At 46.2% G+C, this 19,913-nt stretch overlaps 1 protein-coding gene across 5 annotated transcripts in view; it reads right to left on the reverse strand.

The window, feature by feature from the left end:
• aplp2 (amyloid beta (A4) precursor-like protein 2) overlaps positions 1-19,913 on the reverse strand; it is a 50,432-nt gene that overhangs the window by 26,341 nt on the left and 4,178 nt on the right. For all 5 annotated transcript variants that reach the window (XM_019272978.2, XM_027280187.1, XM_019272977.2 and 2 more), the window contains exon 2: positions 113-286. In XM_019272978.2, the coding sequence (XP_019128523.1) occupies positions 113-286 (174 nt within the window). The remainder of the gene's footprint in view (positions 1-112; positions 287-19,913) is intronic.

A 19,913-nucleotide genomic window follows, 5' to 3' on the forward strand; every position in this document is an offset into this window, starting at 1 on the left:
GCACCCACTTTGTCTCTGTCTTTTTCTACCCGACTGTGGCGCTTGAATTTCACCACTTCTGTCCGACTCATAGGAAAGAGATTAGAGACGCGTCTCTGTCGCAGTGGCTCACCTCCTGGCAGTACTGCAGCACGCCCTCTTTGGTTCCTACACAGCTCTTGGTTCCGGATGGGTCGGGTTCCCAGCGGCCGGTCTGGATGTTGACGTGCATGTTGAGCTTCCCGCAGAACATCGCCACCTGTGGCTCGGCCACGGCAAATCCTGTGCCTGCATTTGCTGCCAGTGCCTGCAGAAAGACAAGAAGATGGAGGGAGAAATGGAGGTCAGTGCGATCAATCATTACAGAGCCCATTAAATCTGGGGAGTGCTGTGGCTGACAGACAAGAGACACCCCACTCGGGTTTCTCATGAAGTTTGTTATGAGCCTGGCACAGGAGCCTGCTGTGAAGTCTGAACACGGATTCAGCTCGTGTACAGGACGTGATGAAGCAACATCAGAACTGCCTGTCAACGCTTGGCTGCTGCTGCTGCTGCGATTCAACGCCGCAATGCCGAGAGAGCAGAGGGGCTGAGAGAGGAAACAAATTAAATGCACCTCGTGAATGTTTGGCTAAGTTGATGGTTAACAAGTACGGGTTTGATTGGATCCTAGCACAAGGTTTTCTTCAGCCCTGAGAGACGGCACACACACACACACAAAAAAACAAACTGCAGTCTGTCATGCCTCACAAATCAGGACATTTCTGTCTGAGGGCAGAGCTTTGCTCATCCAAACCTCCTGGGACTAAACTCTTTCCACAAAAGGATGGATCATTTATTCTTCAAGGTAAACACGGATGGCTCCTGATATCCATAATCGCTCCTGTTATACACATATGTACTTATGATAAAATGTGGTCTAAGATACCCCAGGTCTTCTTTGATTCTCTGTTTACCTCTCAACCCTTTGAACATGAGAGGAAATCTGCTATCTCTCCTCCATGTTGTCTTTCCTGTCATCATTTACTGAACCCTGCGGTTCCTCCGTCAGCGAGCAGGAAGCAGGAACACCCAGACTTCCTGTCCATCACCCAGAATGACTTCATACCACCCACTATAGGAAACTGACACCGACTGTCCGAATCCACCGCGCTATCAGCTTCCACATGATTGCCTTTCAGATGACGCGGCGCTTCAGCCAACTCATCAGCTCCTCACTGAGACAATAAGTCAAGGCCCGCTAACACTCGCCCGATGCTGTGGGGTGTCACAGCACAGGAAACTCTAATGAATCAGTGAGGCGTTGTAGCGCTGTGTGCCAAACTGTCCCAAAACACACACCAGGGAGCCTCCAGACAGGAAGTGGGATGGAACTGATCCCCTCTTGATTGTCATAATGTCATCAGGCTGAGTAAACAGGCTTCATCCCCAGAGAGAGAGATCAAGGGAATGAGCGAGGACTGTCTGAATCTGACCATTCGCCGGACTCCTCAGCCCAGTCAGGGGTGTCCTCTGCAGGAGAAAACAGCAGAAGAAGGGAGACTTGAGTAACAGCACGTCAGACAAAGCTCTCCGTCTATTTCTGCGCAGGCTCCCAGACTGACAATAGGCGCAGGACAGAGTAGAGCATGGACAAAACAAGTGCTGTGTAATCAGCAGTTGGCTGTGGCGTGTGATGAGCTGCAGAGCCAGCCAGAGCTGAGTCTGCACGCATACATACATACACATGAACCAAAGCCACGCACGTTTCTTTTGCGTACACGCAGTCACGCCAACACATCCGTGCCCACGCAAACGCACAAAAAAAGCCATGCTGGGCACATGTTCATCCACGTAGGCAAGCAAGCAAGGAAGCAAGCACACATTTGGTTCCTACAGGCACAACAACCTCATATTCAACCTCATATCCCCTCCTTCCTGCTCCATCTCCACATCTTTGTCCTGCTCCACTCCTCCCTCTCTGCACCACCACAGGCTTGTTTGCTCTCCTCCCTCTTATTCCTCCCTCTCATTCCTTTGTGAGATTGGCTCGGGGTAGTATGAGAAGCAGAGAGGTGGGGAGGAAACGAGGGACGCAGAGAAACACATTAAAAAGGGAAGACAAGGGAGGCAGTGATAGCCTGACCACAACTAGACTCCGCGGTTGTGGAAAAACAAGTGTTGGGGCCTTCTCGACACCCCTTTGACTCCACTTAAGTGATAAAGCCTCGCTGTGTCTTTAATTCTTCAACAATGGCAGTGGAGGCAAAGTGGAGGTGGTTTATAGCACTGCCTTAAATCTGCAGTCACATGCCTGTTGTTTGGTGCATAAGAAAAGGGCTAGACTTGCACATAAAGAGGCACCATGGGGGCCAGAGAGAGAGAGAGAGAGAGGAAATTTGTATCTTTTTGTAGCCCCTGTCTCGTCAGCATGTCAGTTCTGCTGACTTCTTTAAACACAGACACATTGCTGTACGTGTTAAAACAACATGTTAAATGTTTGGAGGGGTTTCTGCTTTGTCGTGTCTTGGACGGCCGTGACACTTACATTTATTTCAAGACCATTCAAGCACACAGCTGGAGTGTCATTGTCACAATTTCTTTTTTTTTACATCAGACCAATTTGTTCCCGCGGCCGGCGGATTGTTGGTAAAATAGAAAACGGAAGAAGAAAAATGAGAGGAAATGACTTCAGACGGGAGCTGTTAACAGCGGATCTGAGTTTTGTTCTTTTTTTTCCTCACTGTGATTTGATATGACTGAACTCCTCCTTAAAAAGGTCACATGAAATAACTTTGACAGTGATTTGTATCTGTGGTTTCACACTTGATGCCAAGAGAGACTTCAGTGGTGAAAAAAGACACTGATGGTAGCATTCTAGTTTAGTCGGTTTATCTGATCCTAGTGCAGAAAGCTGCTGAGGATTTTGTTGATCCTGATGCAACCCGACACCCAGATACACAATTTAAGGCTCAGTAAGTGCTAATTCATCTTGGTAGAAGGGTTTTAGGTTGTAAAAAGATAGGAAGGATTGGCTGGATTGCCCCCAGGAAGTCTAATCACATCTTACTAACCGGGATCAAAGAGATGAGTCATCAACAAGAGGGAACGGGAAGAGAAAAGTCAAATTATACGAGATATTTTCATTATTCATTTCCTCTTATGAGACTCTGCTATCATGTTGAACTGTACTGCATTAAAATATCTCAGCTCAGATGGACGGATAAGCTTTAGTTTGAGTCTCGAATGCAGCACAAACACTCAAGCTACCGGGGAAAATATGCCACCACACCTAACAAGCGCAAGTCACCAAGTATCCATCTCTCATTACTGACTCACCATGAGATGTTATATCATGTGTAAGTGTGAACACTTGCTGCGATGTGGAGGATTAGCAAGTCAGAGGGAGAGACAAAAGAGGCAGAGGGAGTGGAAGTTGGGAAAAGGGAGAGGCAGTGAGATAGAGGAGAGCGCAGGCAAGATAGAGTAAATAGACAAAGGAAGCAGGGGAACGTGTGCCGATTGGCTTACGTCCCAGCTTGACATATAATTCTGAAATGAACGCAGACAGTAATGCAATAAAAAAACGGCGTGAGGCGGGCGTGCGTGCAGGAGAGACAGGCTTGCCACCACAGACGCTTGTCAAAAGCTGTGTGGGCTGAGGATCATTTAACTCGTTTTCACTCCTTACTGCAAACACACATACTAGTCTGTCGCCGCTTCCCCGGTCTGCCTCCAGCTCCAGCACGCAAACACGTTTTATTAGCCTGCTCTTTGTTCGGAGCCAAGTTTCACATAAAACGAGCCGAGACACGACAGTGCTTGTCATGAAATAACGCACGAAGACACAAACAAACACTCCTTTTTTCATCCTCGTAACAGATAAATATGAGTGTGACTCTCTAATGAGCATCCCCGAACACACATATAAGAGGTGAGTTTGTCTGCTTTTCAAGTGGAAAGCATTACACACCCAAGGCAGAGGAGTTATTTTGAGTCACAGCTCATTTATATACATAGATTTTAAACATACGCACACATACATTGTTGAATTACAACCTTCATTTCAAAATATTGAGAGTAAGGGGTTTTTTAAAGGATTATTTCCCAGTGATTTTCTTGCTACGGGTGATTGGCATAGAGCAGAGTGTAAATGAATGCAATCATATAAAAATGCTGAATGTAGCTGAAATGAAATGACGATGAATCAGGACAAAACCAAATTAAGCCTTTACATTTACTGTGATAGATCATTTAGCTCTGGCAACTCTTGAGTCCGTGAAAGCAGTTTTTGTTTTTTGTGCTGCACAAGAATAAAAGACGGGGACGGTCTCGTCTGAATGTTCTCAAAAGGGAGGAAATGAAGCCTGATTTTCTTCCAGCAGGAATAATAGAGGAAGGAGAGTGCACAACCGAGGCTGGCACAAGCGAACAGGTAGCACCTCCTTAATGAGGTTTTAGAAGAACCCTCCTGAGACTGGTACGGGTCAGTTATTACATGACCTACCACACAGCATCTGGGCAAGATCCAAAGAAGCTAATCCACTCTGCTGTGTGTGTGTGTGTGTGTGTGTGTGTTTGTGTTTGTGTGTGGTCTCAGGTCAACCACTGTGTGATGATCAACAGTGTGTGAGCTCGGGACACACACCAAGAAGCTTTTGGAGATGATCCTCAGATACAAACACGGAGACTAAACTTTGAAATAGCCAAAACAAACCGTACACAAAATTCCTCTGTGGACACGCAGACTAATGAGCAGGTTAGCCCGGGCTGACATCTCTGACTATCATCATTTCTGCTAAATTGCCCGTGATGCATACTAAAACAGCTCCACTGTCAACCGCTCTTTAAACCTCGTCGAGGCCTCGCTCAGTGGCTGCAAACACGTCTAATTTTGGGGCGGAGGGTGTGGTGAAGCCATCCTCGCAGCCTCGCCCTCATAAACGCAGCTCCAGAACGAGGCACCGGTCACGACACGTGGGTTTCCCAGAACGCTTAGCACCCATGTGACTCCGTAGAGAAATGCCTGGCATCGTTAATCCACCTAATCCTTCCCTGTGGCGACTTAATACTTGAACAAGATAGGCGGTGTTGAGAAGCCCACACACACACACATACTGTATGTACAATATACATGTACATAAAATCAATACTGATTTGCATTTCTTATTGCTTACAATAAAAAAAGTGTTGATGGGAATGAGAGTGCAGCGTTCAGTGCGATCGCTGCATCGTGCTAATATGTGGAGAGGAGCAATTACAGCAGTTCTGTTTCTTTATTAGCTTCTATTATAGCTCTTATATAACAGCTCCTAGTGTAGTGTGCGCTTGTTTATTGTGTCTTGCGTTTGTTGCTTGAATTTCCCCCGTGAGATCTTCTCAAAGCGCACAGCATATACGGTTTAGTGCTCCATAAAGGACCTAACCTCAATATGCATGCAGAGCTTTGATTGGTGGGTGAATACTAAAGACGTGGAAAACACCTGAAGCACACTAGAGTGAACAAAATGTGTTTATTGTTCCTCATGTTTTAGAGGAAGCTGCACTGATTTCAATGTTAGACCTGTGCACGTTGCTGCTTTATAAACACAGCATTGCACTTTGCAACCATCGTGTCACGTACTCTTTAAAACAGAACAAAGAACAAAGACACGTACAAGCAAGAGCAAAGTGAACTGAGGCTCTGATTATGAGCTTAATGTGAGTAGGACAACCTGGTTAAGATGTTTACATGAGCTGACAGTGTTAGAAGTGGGCGAGAATCACTATACAAAGATATAATGTGACGTGTTATAAAGGTGATAGTTGGTAATCTAGTTGGAAAGATTTTTTTTTTATGTTTAGGGCCTCTAAACTAAATATTATTGTCAAAAAATATCAAATCAAATGTTTTATTTTATCCGAACAACAATCCAAAATTCAAAGATATTAAGAAAAGCAGTTCATCCTCTCATTTGAGAAGCTGGAACCGGATAATGTTTGGCACTTTTTCACTAGTTTTGCTTGGAAAATGACTGAAAGAGCAGCTGATAGTTGAATAGTTGTTGATTATTTTTGGACGTCCATCAGCTAATCATTTCAGCTCCAGAGACGTTAACTTTGCAACAAGACCAGAAAATATCTCTGTAATACAGTATCTGTATCCGCCTGATAAATCATCGTTTATGCTGAATCTATGATCTCTATAAATAAGCTTGTTATATTTTATAAAATGTGACTTATTTCTGTCCACTACAGACCGTTCAGAGAAGCTTCACTGCTCAATACAAAACCAATAAAACCCTTTAACTGTCTATTATTACAAATTCACAGAAATGGGGGAAGCCCGTGGGAAAGCCGGGGCCCGAGCCACCGCCGCCATCACCAGATAACAGATGAGAGAGGAGGTGATGGAGAGGGGGAGGAGGCCATTCAGAAACAGAAGGGACAGTGACATTTTCCTACGGACCAAACACCTCCACCACCTCCCACCCTCCAAAGGGCAGACAGTAAAAACAGAATAATAAAAAGGGAAAAAAGGTGTCATGTTCTGAGACTCTGAATCAAAAGGGCAACCCCCTCACTGCAATGCAAATGAGCTCCTCTGTCTGAGAGCAATGGCCTTTTGTCTTCACCATTCGAAGTGTCCCAAGACTGCTCGGGAACTGCCCCGTGAGTCAACGCTCGAAAACCCACAGCGTGAGGAAGGCTCCAAGTTTTTAACAGCTTCACTTACCGTGTGGGTTTTTCTCTTTAAAGAGGAACTGTTCACTTCTTCTTTCAGAAAAACAACATCTCTCTTCCTCAAAGTGAAACTTTAAGTAAAAGGAAAATGTAAAAGAAAAACCACACATTCCTGGAAACATGTGCGTCACTAAACGTTTTTCAAGGGACACATTTGAGTGTGTCCTGAGTTTGAGGTGACAAGGAGAAAGCTGAACATTATGTTTCACTAGCGGTCACCTCTGTTGGGCTCATTAACTTCCCATCATTCATAGCCAGACGGGGCCGGACAGGAGAGGAAAGTCTGTTGTTCCTCCTGCCCCGAACTGTCACAGGGGAGCGGAAAAACACTGTCAACACACCCAACGCCCACTGTGGAAGACAATGGCACGGACGTGACACCGGGCCGGTGCCAGCTCCCGGTCAAGACAGTAAAGCCTATTTGTAATCCTTTCTGCTCCACCTGTGCTTGATCGAACACGCCTCTGTTAATGAGTCTGCTCCAAGGTGTGAAACGCAGGAAATACCACCGACACAACCACACCTATATTTCCTTTCATGTCTCCAAGGGACGGATGATGAAGGGTGATGAAGGGTCTGAGTGAGACTCAATAAGAACATTTCTACCTGTCTGACTCCTGAGACCGGTGGTCTCCTATTAGATTAGCCCGCTGCCTTTTCGGTAACTCATTTTGAGTTTGGCATTATTCGATTTGAACTGTACTTCTCTCGAGCTCATGCACGCGTTTATTTGACTCGATCTTGTTTGAGATGATGATCTCCCTCGAAGACGTTAAACTGAGGGGGATTTAACGAGATGACGGCGCTACTTGTTGTTGTTTGCGTTGTAGCCATGAGGGACGCAACGATTAGAGAATGAACGATTATTTCACAACGCTACAAATGCATAAATTTTCTTTTTGCTTGTTTGTGCATTTGAAACTTTAATAAAATGAATTCATAAATGGTGCAATGCGCCTTTTCCTGCTCTGTTGTCGTTGGTTTATGTTGCACTGAAAGCCTAACTCACCGAGCTCTTTCCCTGACTGACAGAAATGCTCGGCGTAGCCTTCACGTTTACAAAACAGTGACATTTTAGACTGCAGAGTAAAGGTGAATCGATAAATCGCTGTTTCCTGAGCAGCCAGTACTACTACTACTGACAAAAAATGCTGTAGTTATCGTTGTAAATGATTAAGGAGTTACAAATATTTAGATAGACACAGACAGATAAATGTTTCTCGAAGGTTAAATCCTGTCTTACTTATAAATAGAATTGGGAGTAGGATTATGTATTAACTGCAAAGTGAGCTGCATCAAGTTTTGTGGTAATTATTTACTGGTGTTAATATTCTACATGTCCCACCTTGAAATATACCTAACAGTTTCCAAGTCGGGCTATAATTGAGCTGCAACTTGATCTCACCGAGCGTCGCCCCCTGACGTCGCCATGCTCAGTGAAGGGAGATGAATAGAAGCGAGACGTGTTCGTAATTAAGCCCCGGCTAAAAGATGCGTAGCAGCTCGCTGGTTGCAGGGGTAACAGTTGTGGTGATTGAGTGGCACAGGTCTCCCTGTCTGTCAGGGCGAGATAACATGGCCTCTCTCCAGCTTTACAGAGAACAGACGTGAATGACGACTTGTTCAAATGGCCCATCACTATGGAAACCTTCTACAAAAGCATCCCAGCTATTCACACAGAAGAACACTGAGGCTGCAGAAGAAAAAGAGGCAGAGGGGAAGAGAGAGGGAGAGAGAGAGAGAGGAGGGAAACGGTGAGGGCAAAAGAGAGAAACAGACTGAGGAAGTGGAGCAAAAGGAGGAGTGAGGGGAGGAGGAGATAGATAATCAGAAGCTCAGAGAGACAGGGCGGAAGGACAGGAAGGAGAAAACAGCAAGAAGAGGAGGGGAAGGAGGAGGAAAAATATGGAGAAAGAGGGAGTGAGGCCACAGTTGTGAGAGACTGGCATATGAGAGGGAGAAGAGATAGGGAGGCGTAGTGACTGTGTGAATGGCACAGAGGACAACAACAGCTGCTCTGCCCTGTTTGGTGCATTCAGCAACGCCGTGTCCTTGTGTGCAAACACGAAAATGACCCTCAGCTCCACAGACACACATATACACATACATACATACACATACATAACACAGACATACAGTACACAACGCTATGTCTGCGCCATTGAACAAAACAGCCGTTGCACCCATTGCCATGGCAGTGTGCATCAGTGTGTTCAGCAATGTCGCTCCCTGTGACGAGCAGACACTGCACCAACCGTCGCTGCTTTGGGTTTGAAATATTTAGCAGACAGTAAGTCACAGCGCGAGCTCTGAGAGGCATCGCGGTCAGACAAAATATCTAACTAACCGAGTTTTTTTAAAAGGCGAGTTACAGCAAGTTAGTGCCACGCAGAAGATTCCAGGTTAGTCTGGATGAAAGTCGGTGCTGCTGCTGCTGCTGCTGCGGTTTTATGTGAGCAGGTTTAGAGGTAAAGGATTGTGGGAAGGAGGGGTGTGAGGAATGGTGCAGTTCAATTTATATTTCCCACAAAACTGTGGTGTCTTCAAATTTCACCATCCTCTTGTGCTTGTTTTTTCCTTTTCTTTTCGTTCCAAACACACAAAAAACACAAATGTCTGATCTTGGTTGGAAATACTCAGTTCAAACACTGACCTTCTGTTACATTACACACCTGACGGATGGAGACAAAGTCAGTGAAACAACCTGAACACTTGAGCTGAAAATGTTTTGACATTTAGCTGCTCTGATTTCAAGACTGGAGCAGAACTGAAACCAAAAACAAATGAAGCTGGAGTTTCTTGTAATGTCCGTACAGTCATTCGGGGCATCCTGGTTTTTTTATGACCAAGAGGAACTGTCAAAGTGAGATCAAGTTCACACAGTATCTCATTGACCTTACACATTGTGAATATTGTGCCTTGTTGGTAGGTGGGATGTCCAGCGAGAGGGTGGTGAAAGGTGAAGCACACGTTAACAAAGACAAGGTGATTCATGTTTGCTCTTGAAAGTCCCACTTATCCAGAGCAAGCATTTCCGAACAACTTGTGTGTATCTACAAGCTACAGTCGAGAGTTTATTTTGTCTCGCACTGCCAATTTCACACAAAGCTTCCAGAGATTTCTGAGTGCAGGACTGTCAAGTAGCACCTGGGGGCCTCCAAAAAGCCTGAACATTCATCTCTTCAAGAAGAACCTCGTGTCATCCTCTCACTGCTCAATCATATCCCAACACTCTAATCTTTCTCTGCTGCTTGCTATCTCATAAAAATAAAAATAAAAACGTCTCTTTAGCATCTCTCTTTAGCTCATATTTTCTTGTTTCTTGCCCTTCCTCGCACGTCTCACTTAAAGCATCATATTATCACAAGAATATCGTCAGGGCGCTCACCCCTGCTCTCTCTTAACGTAGGGCTGCTTGTAACCGTTGTGATCTTGCAATTATTCTATGCGTTCATTTCGAGTGGCTGTGGACAAGAGTGTCAAATAAAAGCCTGCCCTGTGAATGTAAATGTAGTGAAGTGGTGAGATACTAGGCCAAGAGAAGAGAGAAAAATACTGTTAATTAGAGCAAAGTACTTTTTTCTCTCTCTTCCTGTGGGCACGCTGCCTTTTCACTGGGGAGAAGGTGCGTCTGCGCTATTTATAAGCGGCTCCAGTTGGTGGGCCAGTGGGGTCTTGTCTTCCAGGCCTGCCCTCACCAACAGAGCTTGTTCACAGAGAGAGAAATTAACACTTGAAAACATGAAATTTCTTTTTGGGATAAGTGGCTTTGTGCTAATTAGAAGCATATTTCATCTTAAGAAGGTTTTGTAAATGAGAGCTCAGAGGGGATTTTAAAAGGTAAAATAAGATCTAAAGATAGTATGCTCCATCGTCTTTAATGAAAAATTCTGTCAGAAGACTGATTAAAAAAGGTAATAACCTGCTCATGTGGCATTCATTTATTTTCCGTGTCAAATTAGGGATTCAAAGTGATTCTGATGTGCAACGGTTTGCTGTCACGGCGGGTTCACACTGCGAGCATCACGGTTTTATTGCCGCTACGCTGAGAGCGAGAGCCAGACGTGGTATTGCCTTTAATTTAGCAGAATTCTGATGAGTAATAAATGGATTTACTCATGAAATAAACATTTTTTATTGTCATATTGTAGGCCAGAGGTTTGCGTGTGCTACCGCTCTGAATACATCTTTTTCACCTGCCAGCGATGAGCTTTAGCAGGCGTTCACACCAAAAAACAGCCTGTTAAAACAAAGCGGGGCGATGCGCTGGTGAGAGGGTGTGTTGCTTCAGGTACCCCGGAGACATGAAACATAATCCAAAAAGTCAGCAATTGTTTTATCTTTTGTTTAAACAACTGCAAGGTCAACAGAAAAAAATATGGCAATAACACTACAAAGTGATACACCAGGGACTATTTGATTGGCTACTGCTCGCGGCTCCTTGTTGGATGAAGTCGCACTGCAGTCCTTAAACTTTCTAGTCAGGACGATGCTGCATTTTTTTTTTTTTCTGGTGGCGTAGTGCTGATAGGGCAGACTCATCCAAATGTGTTTTATCATGCAGATAAAGTTGGACCTGAAGAGGTGCAGGGCAGCAGTAAGGACACCTGTTTTCCACCTGTGAACATGATGAATTGCATTTGTTGGTGTGCACAACAAAGGTAGAGGTACTGCTACCAGAGATGGAGGTAGGCAGCTCAGCTGATGACTTGCCTAGTTTGGTCACCGAGGTCTAATAGACAGAGAAGGTTCTTGTTTTTCTTTCAAATCTTTGTGGGAGGCTTCACAGAAAATGCCCCTGGAAGTTAGATTTTACCACATGAGAGTAAAACAACCAAAGTAGCCATTAACTCGTGCAAAGTGCAGCTCAGATATTTATTAGGTAGCTCCAGCTGACCAAAGGGCAGCCAGTCATGCGAAAAAACATCCACTGCTGCGGATAGTTGAGCTCCTCTCTGACATCACAGGGCAAAGGTCCTCGCTTCTCCCCATCCCTTTCCCCTCCCTCACGTCACAGTTTTTTCCCTCCTCTGACACATTTCTCAGGCGCCCAGCGCTGTCAGTGCTGTGTGGTCTCGGCATCTTTGTCTCAGCTGTTATCTGCTGCACGTCAGACGCACGGAGCTGCTCATGAACATGCGCCGAGCGTCTGACAGCCGACATCAGGATGCCTGCTGCATCTTGTGTTTCATTATTCTTTTATTCCGAAGGCCAGGGGCTTGTAGAGAAGCGAGGCGAGCCGGGCAAAGAAGGAGCAGGAGGGGACCGAAGAGCCATTTCCCCCACGGCCCCTCTTGACACAGATTTCAGGCTGCATGCATCTCCCTGGAATATTACTCCTCCCCGTGCACCTCATCACACGCCGCTCGAGGGTCATCGGCAGCCATCATAATATTGCATTTGGTTTTCCCCTGCCTTCCTGGATAGATTAGGTGCATTCAGAGCAGATTGGTTTCTAGCTGGCTGAGGTGGAAGAGGCAGAGAGGACAGTGGATGAAGAGGAGGAGGAAGCAAGGCTGCAAATTTGTTTCGATTCTGCTCGGGGTGTACTATTTGCAGTGTATGCTGCTCAATTTAGGAAGAGACACGTCAAGCGATAGCAAGGGCTTGACTACAGCTTCCTCGTTAGTCCAATCACTGTCAGGGGCTGTTGGGAAAGAGGGGAGGACTGCAGGAACAAAGATGGGCTGAAGAGAGGAGAGGCAGCGCAGAAGCATGTCACTATTAGCCAGTAAAACATGCACTCTGCTATCCGTCGCTGAGCTATCTCAATAATTATCCATCATAAAACATTTATCCGCTGCTCTCGTGTGTACAGAACAGCCTCGAGTTGTCACAGCAGCTTTAAAAAAGAGAAATAAAAATCACACAGGCCTCAATAAATAGTTGCTGCGGTTCTGACGGAGGGGGGTAATTGGATTGGAGCCAACATCCTCAAATGTCGCACATGCAGACACGACACGACAAATCAAAATCCTGCGTCTGAGGTGCGCGCCGGTGTTTGCAGAGAAGGTTGGTATACACATTAAAGTCAGTCAACAGAGAAATAACTGATAACTGTGTGCTGTGGCGATAAAGAGATAATTACACCGAGGGTTTTACTCAGAGCTTGTTGTTTAGTTGCTAAGCTACGCAGGTGCGTAATTGCATAAATAAGGCGGCGGAGTGTAAAAACTATTTCTTGCAGGAAAGAGGATAATTGCTTTTCATTTTGCGTTAATGACTCGAGGATTTTGATGATTGAGGTTCATTTTCAGGTGGATTTCTTTTTTTTTTTGCAGCATCAGTTTGAGCATGCCTGCCTCCTGTGCAGAGCTCCTGTCAGTACAATCAGCCATTCTTCACTTGGAGCCCACTAAAAGCTCTCTGCATGAGCAACCCCTCCAATCCTCCATCTCTATCTCTCCCTCTTTCTCACTCCCTTCTTTCATCTCGATTCACTTTGAGCACTCTGGACAACTCTTTGTGCACCTGTCTCCTCTCTTGCGTCAACTACCTCTATACATCTACCTCACCACCTGCTACTCTCTCTCTCTCCCAGAGCCATGTGAGCTGCCGACCCTCTCAGCCCTCTCTATCCGGGCTTAGCGTCCTCGTGGCCTAGAGCGGATTACATTCTTGACATCACTGTGCCAGATGTTTATGACTAAAATAGACGGGACAACTAGCCCGAGCACTACGTCAAACAATGCATTTAGCCTAAACTTGACACCCCCCATCTTTCGATTTGTGCATGAGCAGATTTCTCTGGTTTAATAGGAAAGATTCGCTATTTGCCTAATTATCTCCCGCTTCCTGTGTCTCCTATGCCTCTTTAATTGGAGCTGCTGTCTTCATTGCCTTGTTCAAGAAACTAAATTGACTAGCTTTCTCTTGTTTTCACTTCATTGCTTGCTTTCCTCCCCGAGCTTGCATTTTATCCATTCTTCCTCCTGCAGCTCGGGCTCCCATCTCCCACCAGTGAGCCAAGTATGGAGATCAAATAGCCGATAAGCCGCCCACTGTAACATACACATTAGCATGATTAAATTGGCCATTGCCTGTCCGTTTATTAAAAGGCTTTCTGTGCTGGGTGGGAGGTCCAATCTAGCCGGTGAGTGGAGTTGGAGAAGGGGTGTATGTGGCGTGTATCACTGACAACCGGACATCACCGAGGCCCAGAAGTTAACGAGGGGCTGCAGGAAACTCTCAGGTGATGTGATGGAGAGAGTGGCCAGGTGGGAAAAGGTGTGTGTGGTGGGCTCAGCCCTGGTACTGGCTGAGCAGGAGATTTAGGGCTCAGGCGAATGTTAGACAGGGCTCAGTTTGTTTTGAACTATGGGGCTGTGTTTTCCGCGGGCTGCTTTATGTGGACGCTGACTCTTTCCCCACTTTGTACTGCAGCCTCAGCAGTTTAAAAGAGGAGGATTAGACGCAGGAGCGTGCCCCTCTCCCTCTCTCTCTCTCTCCCTCTCTCTCTCCCTCTCTCTCTCTCTCGTCTGCCGGAGAGCACAGCCGCCTAATCTCTCGTGCTGAGGAGAGGGGATTTGGAAGAAATGACCTGTGCTCACTTCACTTTCTCTTCCTCTCGTACCCTCCAAGTTGAGTGAAAACACACTGCCGCATCCTTCCTTCCTTCCTTCCCTCCTTCCCTCCTTCCTTCCCGTCACTCCCACTCCCGCTTTTTCATTTTCCTGCTGAATGACTCCACGCTCATCAGCATGCGGCACCATGCAGGTGCTCCTCAGGACCAGGCAGGCTGGCAGACAGGCAGGCAGTCTTGTCAATAAAAGGGAACAACAGTAACAGGGCACCTCAGCGAGGCTTCCAGCCCCGTCACTGACATCTTCCTCAGCAGCCTGGACTCCCTCAGTTAATGAGCACATAATTGTTGAGCAAGCAAAAGAGAAATTAGGGAAGCGAGGAGGAGGAGGAGGAGGAGGAGGAGGAGGGCCGTGAGGTGAGAGGTGTAATAGAGAGATAGTAGAGAGGAGGAGAGGAAAGCACAAGGACAGAATGTTCCAGTGAACAAAGAAAAGACATAAAATAAGCAATTTGTCCTAAAATGTTTGGTGCGGTAGTGTCGGCTTCGACAGAAGAGCGGAGGAAGAACACTGTGTCTAAATCAGTGGGACTGTGGGGGGAATGCTGCTCGGTGGGAGCTGACATTGAGAGCAGGCGGGGGGAAAGCAGTTTCAAGGACAACATGGAAATATCACATGCAGTCGCTACTAGGCAGCCCTGCATTGTAGTGAGGCCACGCCGGAGCCAGAGAACCGCGGGAGGAAAGAACGAGATCAAGGACATCTGAGCTACGTTTTCAAAAAGATCGGACAACATGAGATGATTGTAGGTGACAGACGTACTGCGTGGGAATGCTGAAAGACAGAAGAAACTTGTTGACCTCACTAGTATTGGCACGATACCAGGGGTTTGACTTTGATGCCACGAAACTAATTTTAACACCTTTGGAGTCCGTAGCAAAGAATCAAGCAGCACGTCTGCAGCAAATGGATTCATAATGATAGTTTACGTACCTTTTTTAAAAGGCAGATGTGATGCACTTAAAAAAAATAATCCATGAGCTCTGAATCTCGTTCACAGGAGACGGCCTTTATCATTCACATGTACTCTGAGGAGACGATGTTAAACTGGATTTCCAGTTTGCAGAACAAATTTCAGGGAGCGCGTTGAACGCCAAAAATATATAAATATTAAATACGTGCATTAAATATTAAAGTCATTTTTCATCACCGTCGTCCAAAGACTGTATTACAATCTTCATTCACAGTCGAGCACCGCTCGGAATTAAGTTATAGACGGCAGCTGAGTTTGACTCCGCTCCCAGCATGCAGTGCTGCTCTCTCATGACCACCCAGGCTGATTTTAAATGAATCTCCGCTCTGATTGCAGAGCTCCGCGCTCCCTTCCTCTCCCCCCCTGCAGACACCGAGCAGCGGAACAGAGATGTTTGCATGTCGGCGTTACCCTGCGATGCTCCGGGGCAATGCAAGGCAAGGCCATGCTCGTTGATGGATGTAATGTAGATATGCTTATCTGTCATTGAGCCCTGCTCTGCCCTCCCTCCGGCCACTCTTCAGGAGGACAGGGAGGGAGGGATTTCAATCAGACTAGTGAAGAATATAACTCTTGTGAGACTGGCTGAGGCCAGCAGCTAATCACTCATGTCTCCATGGAGAGGACACAGACTTCACAGTGGGAGCATCCATCTCTAGGCCCGTCTACTACACTTGCTTTTTATCAATCACCTGACCTTGCACCCACCCCCCCACCTCATGTGTATGACCCCTCTGCAGCATCCCACAATGACAGCAGACAAATCCCCCCGCACCCCTCGTATGACTGGGCCGCAGTGTCCGCCTGTCAGCTCCCAGCACCTCAATAATAGCGCAGTGACGCTAAATAGGCTCCTGAAACATAAGGACGGGATGTGATGAACACTGAGGCGGTGGAATGGAGGAGGTGGAGTCCGGGTGAAGGCGGCTAGCTGCTCAGAAGGCTGCTCTATAATTAGCCGCTGAAGATCAAATGACTTTTAATGGGTTTGTGTCTGAAAACAGCAGACTATTTCAGATTTGTGCTCGGAGCTATATTCATATCTCATCAAACTAATGGAATTCTCCAGAGTGCTCGATTGGTTTTTATCTCGGATCAAAAAAATGGCTGATAAAAAAAAAAAAAGGTGCACGGCTGCAGCGTTTCCCCGTGAAAAGTGCCGTTTCAGAGCACTATTGTGTAAAAATGGAAACGGACACACAATGTCAACGAGTCGTCCTTCGTCCAACACTTCACGGTTTCATACACAATCACTGTTTCTATAGGAGTCGTTTCCCATGGATGTTTCAGTGTGAATGGACTTATAATGACAGATAATGGAAAAAACTCCACTGGTCATTAGTTTAGCGAATTAATCAAGAGAAATACTACAAGGATAACATCAGGGTCATAGCTCAGCCGCTGCCTGATCCGTGTGAGGGGAGGCCTGGTTTGGCATGCTAAATATGCTGCCTACAATTAGGCTTAGCTGTTAACACACACCATTACACACGCCATGCATTAAGACACTCAGGGAACTGTCCGGTACAAAACTAATTAGTAAATCAACAAATAATAAACCTATAATTTATTTATTACCAAAGCAAAAATGGCAAATATTTGCTGGTTCCCGCTTCTCAAATGAGAGGATTTCTCTGATTCATATCAGCGTCATTTTAATATCTTTGAGTGGACAACTCTGTGAGCTCTCGATACATCCAAAAAATTATATAATGAGTAGTGAAAATAACTGCTTTTATCTCTATGAATGCCTTTTCTACTGTTCTGCCTCCAGAAAACTCGTGCACAGTCAATGCAGGGGAAATAAAGGGAAATACTGACTGAGGGGGAATCGGGAGTTGCCGCACTATTTTTATACGCGTCACAGTCTGTTTGTGTGTCTATGAGTGTCCTTTATTTCCCAGGGTTTCCTGCTAGCATTCAAGCTACATTCATTTCCCCTACCCCGTCATCTGGGCTTTTTCTATTTTAGACGCCCAAGAAGAATTCACGCTGGCTTCTAGCTTCTCATTTACATTGTGTGCCACGTTGCACAAACCTTCTTTTTATTGCCCGTGCGATGGCAGGGAGGGGATCTGTAGGCCTGAGCTCTTCATCATGCATGAACACCTCTCATTGAATTAATTACAGTGCATGAAGGTACAGGAGTTTAAAGATAATTAGGGGGGGAAAACTCAAAGGAAATGGTTTCATCTGTGACAGGAAAAAGGTGCAACACTAGCTCCTCCCTTTCCCCCCTCTTCCTTCCTATGTAGGTGAAATCTCCCTTGTGTCCTGTCCCTGTCCCAGGTGGACCATCCTACAGATCTGCTGTTTGTCCTTGGCCACCTTCTCCTTGAGAAAGTGCTGTATCAGACAGGCTGCTAACAGGGCCGTCAAACAGCACCAGCGGCGGCAGCACAGGCCTCTCTCTGGGGGTATACAGTTACACTGCACTGCTTCTATCTCTTACCGTTCTGACATTTTCATTCTACCCCCCCACTCTCCTGAGGAAAAAAAAAAAAAAAGATAAACTTAAAGAAAAGAGAGAAAGAAACAGGATGGACTCCATGCTGCTGTTGGTTCCAGTCTGGATGATACCATTTCTATTACATGCACAGGGGGGAGTAAAGAGAGGAGGGATGTGAAGGAAGCAGGAAGATGGACAGGGAGGGAGCTGGAACTAACATGCTCTGTTTTCCCTGGCAGCCGATTGAGTATTTGTGCAGCGTTGCTCAGCAAAACAGAGAAATATAGCAGCACGGCTGCCTGCCAGTCATCCGGCTATCTTATCAAGGCAGGATCACCACCGTCTCCCCAAATTCTCCTTCAGCTATAAAACAGCGGTACTCTGCGTTTATACCTGGGCATGCAGATGAGTTAGCAGAACAACTTGAGTAAATAGGACTTGTCATGGCTCTGAAATCAGCACAAAACGAGGAAAAATAGACGCCGTGGCTGTGACAGTCCTCAAATCACACCCTTGAAGCATACTGAACTTGACAGCGAGACACAAAACATAAAAAAGAAATAAAAAGGCCTCCCAGCTCGCTGCACGAACGTTCAGAGAGAATAAGGACACACAATGCACAAAGAGACATACAAAGACAGACAGACAGACAGACAGACAGACTCACCCACGCACTCAAGCTCTCACACAAAGAAACAGATCAACAAAGCATGAAGACATCAAGTACGACTGAGGACTGAAAACCGGGTCTGAATCAAATGCTTCTTCAACAAGAGAGATTCAATTCAGTAGAAGGTGAGTTCAAACATGAAAAAGCCCTTGAGTAATTTATGCTCTTACAGTTTCTGGTGCAGTTCAGCATGCAAACAGTGGGAAATGATGCCTGGCATGAGGATCGGTGCCTCTTTTCTATTTCACTTTGTGCAGGAAAAAAAAAAAGGCAGACAAATCAGTGCACAGGCCTCGCCCGATCCGGAGTATGACTCACTGATCTTTACAAAAATGAGAGCTACACACCTGAGTAAGACAAGCAGAGGAGGGCAAACGTGGTCTTCCTCACGTATGGACCGAGAAAGAAGACAGGTGGGGCCATGGGCGGAGGTACAAGTGCACTATAACTCATAGATAGCACAGCGGATGTTTTATTCATGGGAAGAAAAACCCAAGCAGCAAGAGTGACTCACTGAGCCACAGGGACACACACATACACTGAGCAGGGTGAGGGAGGGGGGGGTGACAGGGTTTAACTCACCTATGTCGACTGTGTTCTCATTCTCAAACAGAAAGCACATTAAAAAATAAAGTCTGAAAAGGCAGGGCTCCTTTCAAAAGGGGTGTTTTTGTCTACTGAACTCACCAGAGTGTACAGTCACTCTCTCACTCTCACAGAGCTATCACAGGAAGAGAGCCGCTCACCAGCACAATACAGTGAGCTGTTTGCACTTCGGGCTATGCATTCCTGAGCACTCTGGCATATAAACTGACAAAGGGAATTCTCATGCAGCCGTGCTGAGCCAGCCTATTGTCGGAAAAAAAAAAACACACAGACTCAGGTGTAGTGGCATTCAACGTCGCCTGCGTCTACACGGGGAAAGCATTGTCGAGGGCTGTGTGTGCACAGATTGGCCTACATATGGCAGGAGGCCCGGTGCAACTTAAGCGATGTGCAGTCACCAGTGTGGATCTGAACTCGCTTACTCCTCGCCAAGTTCGCCGAGGATCTCTCGCAGAGAAAAACCGACTAAATATGTGATGAGCTGAGCTTTAAAAAGGATTCAGGCACACACACACATATATGCACACTTCAAAAAGGCATAAACAGACAAACAAGCATTTCCAGTTGCAGAAAAAAGGAAGGCAACTCCGGCTCACTTGGGATAATTAGAGCGCACGCAGAGCCTGGGAGACAAAGCCTGGCATCGTGAGAACAAGGCTCGCCTGATGAGGCCTCTCTATTTAAATCCCCAGTATGAGCTGAGAGTGTGTCTGTCGATGGAAACGCTCCAGGAGACATGCACGGGCTTGGAAGGAAGAAACAGCCGAGGCAGTGAAAAAGAAGACGGAGAGACAGAAAACTGCAGGTGAAGCGAGTGGCAGGAAGGTTTCTTTGAGGAAATGAAAGGACGGAGAATAAGGGCTAAGATTCAATCAGACATCCCATCCTACGGCTAGTCATAGAGCACAGCCCGGACTTCAATGTCGAGCGAACACCGCTGATATTACACGC

Source organism: Larimichthys crocea, chromosome VII, assembly GCF_000972845.2.
Source record: "Larimichthys crocea isolate SSNF chromosome VII, L_crocea_2.0, whole genome shotgun sequence".
Classification (NCBI taxonomy): domain Eukaryota; kingdom Metazoa; phylum Chordata; class Actinopteri; family Sciaenidae; genus Larimichthys; species Larimichthys crocea.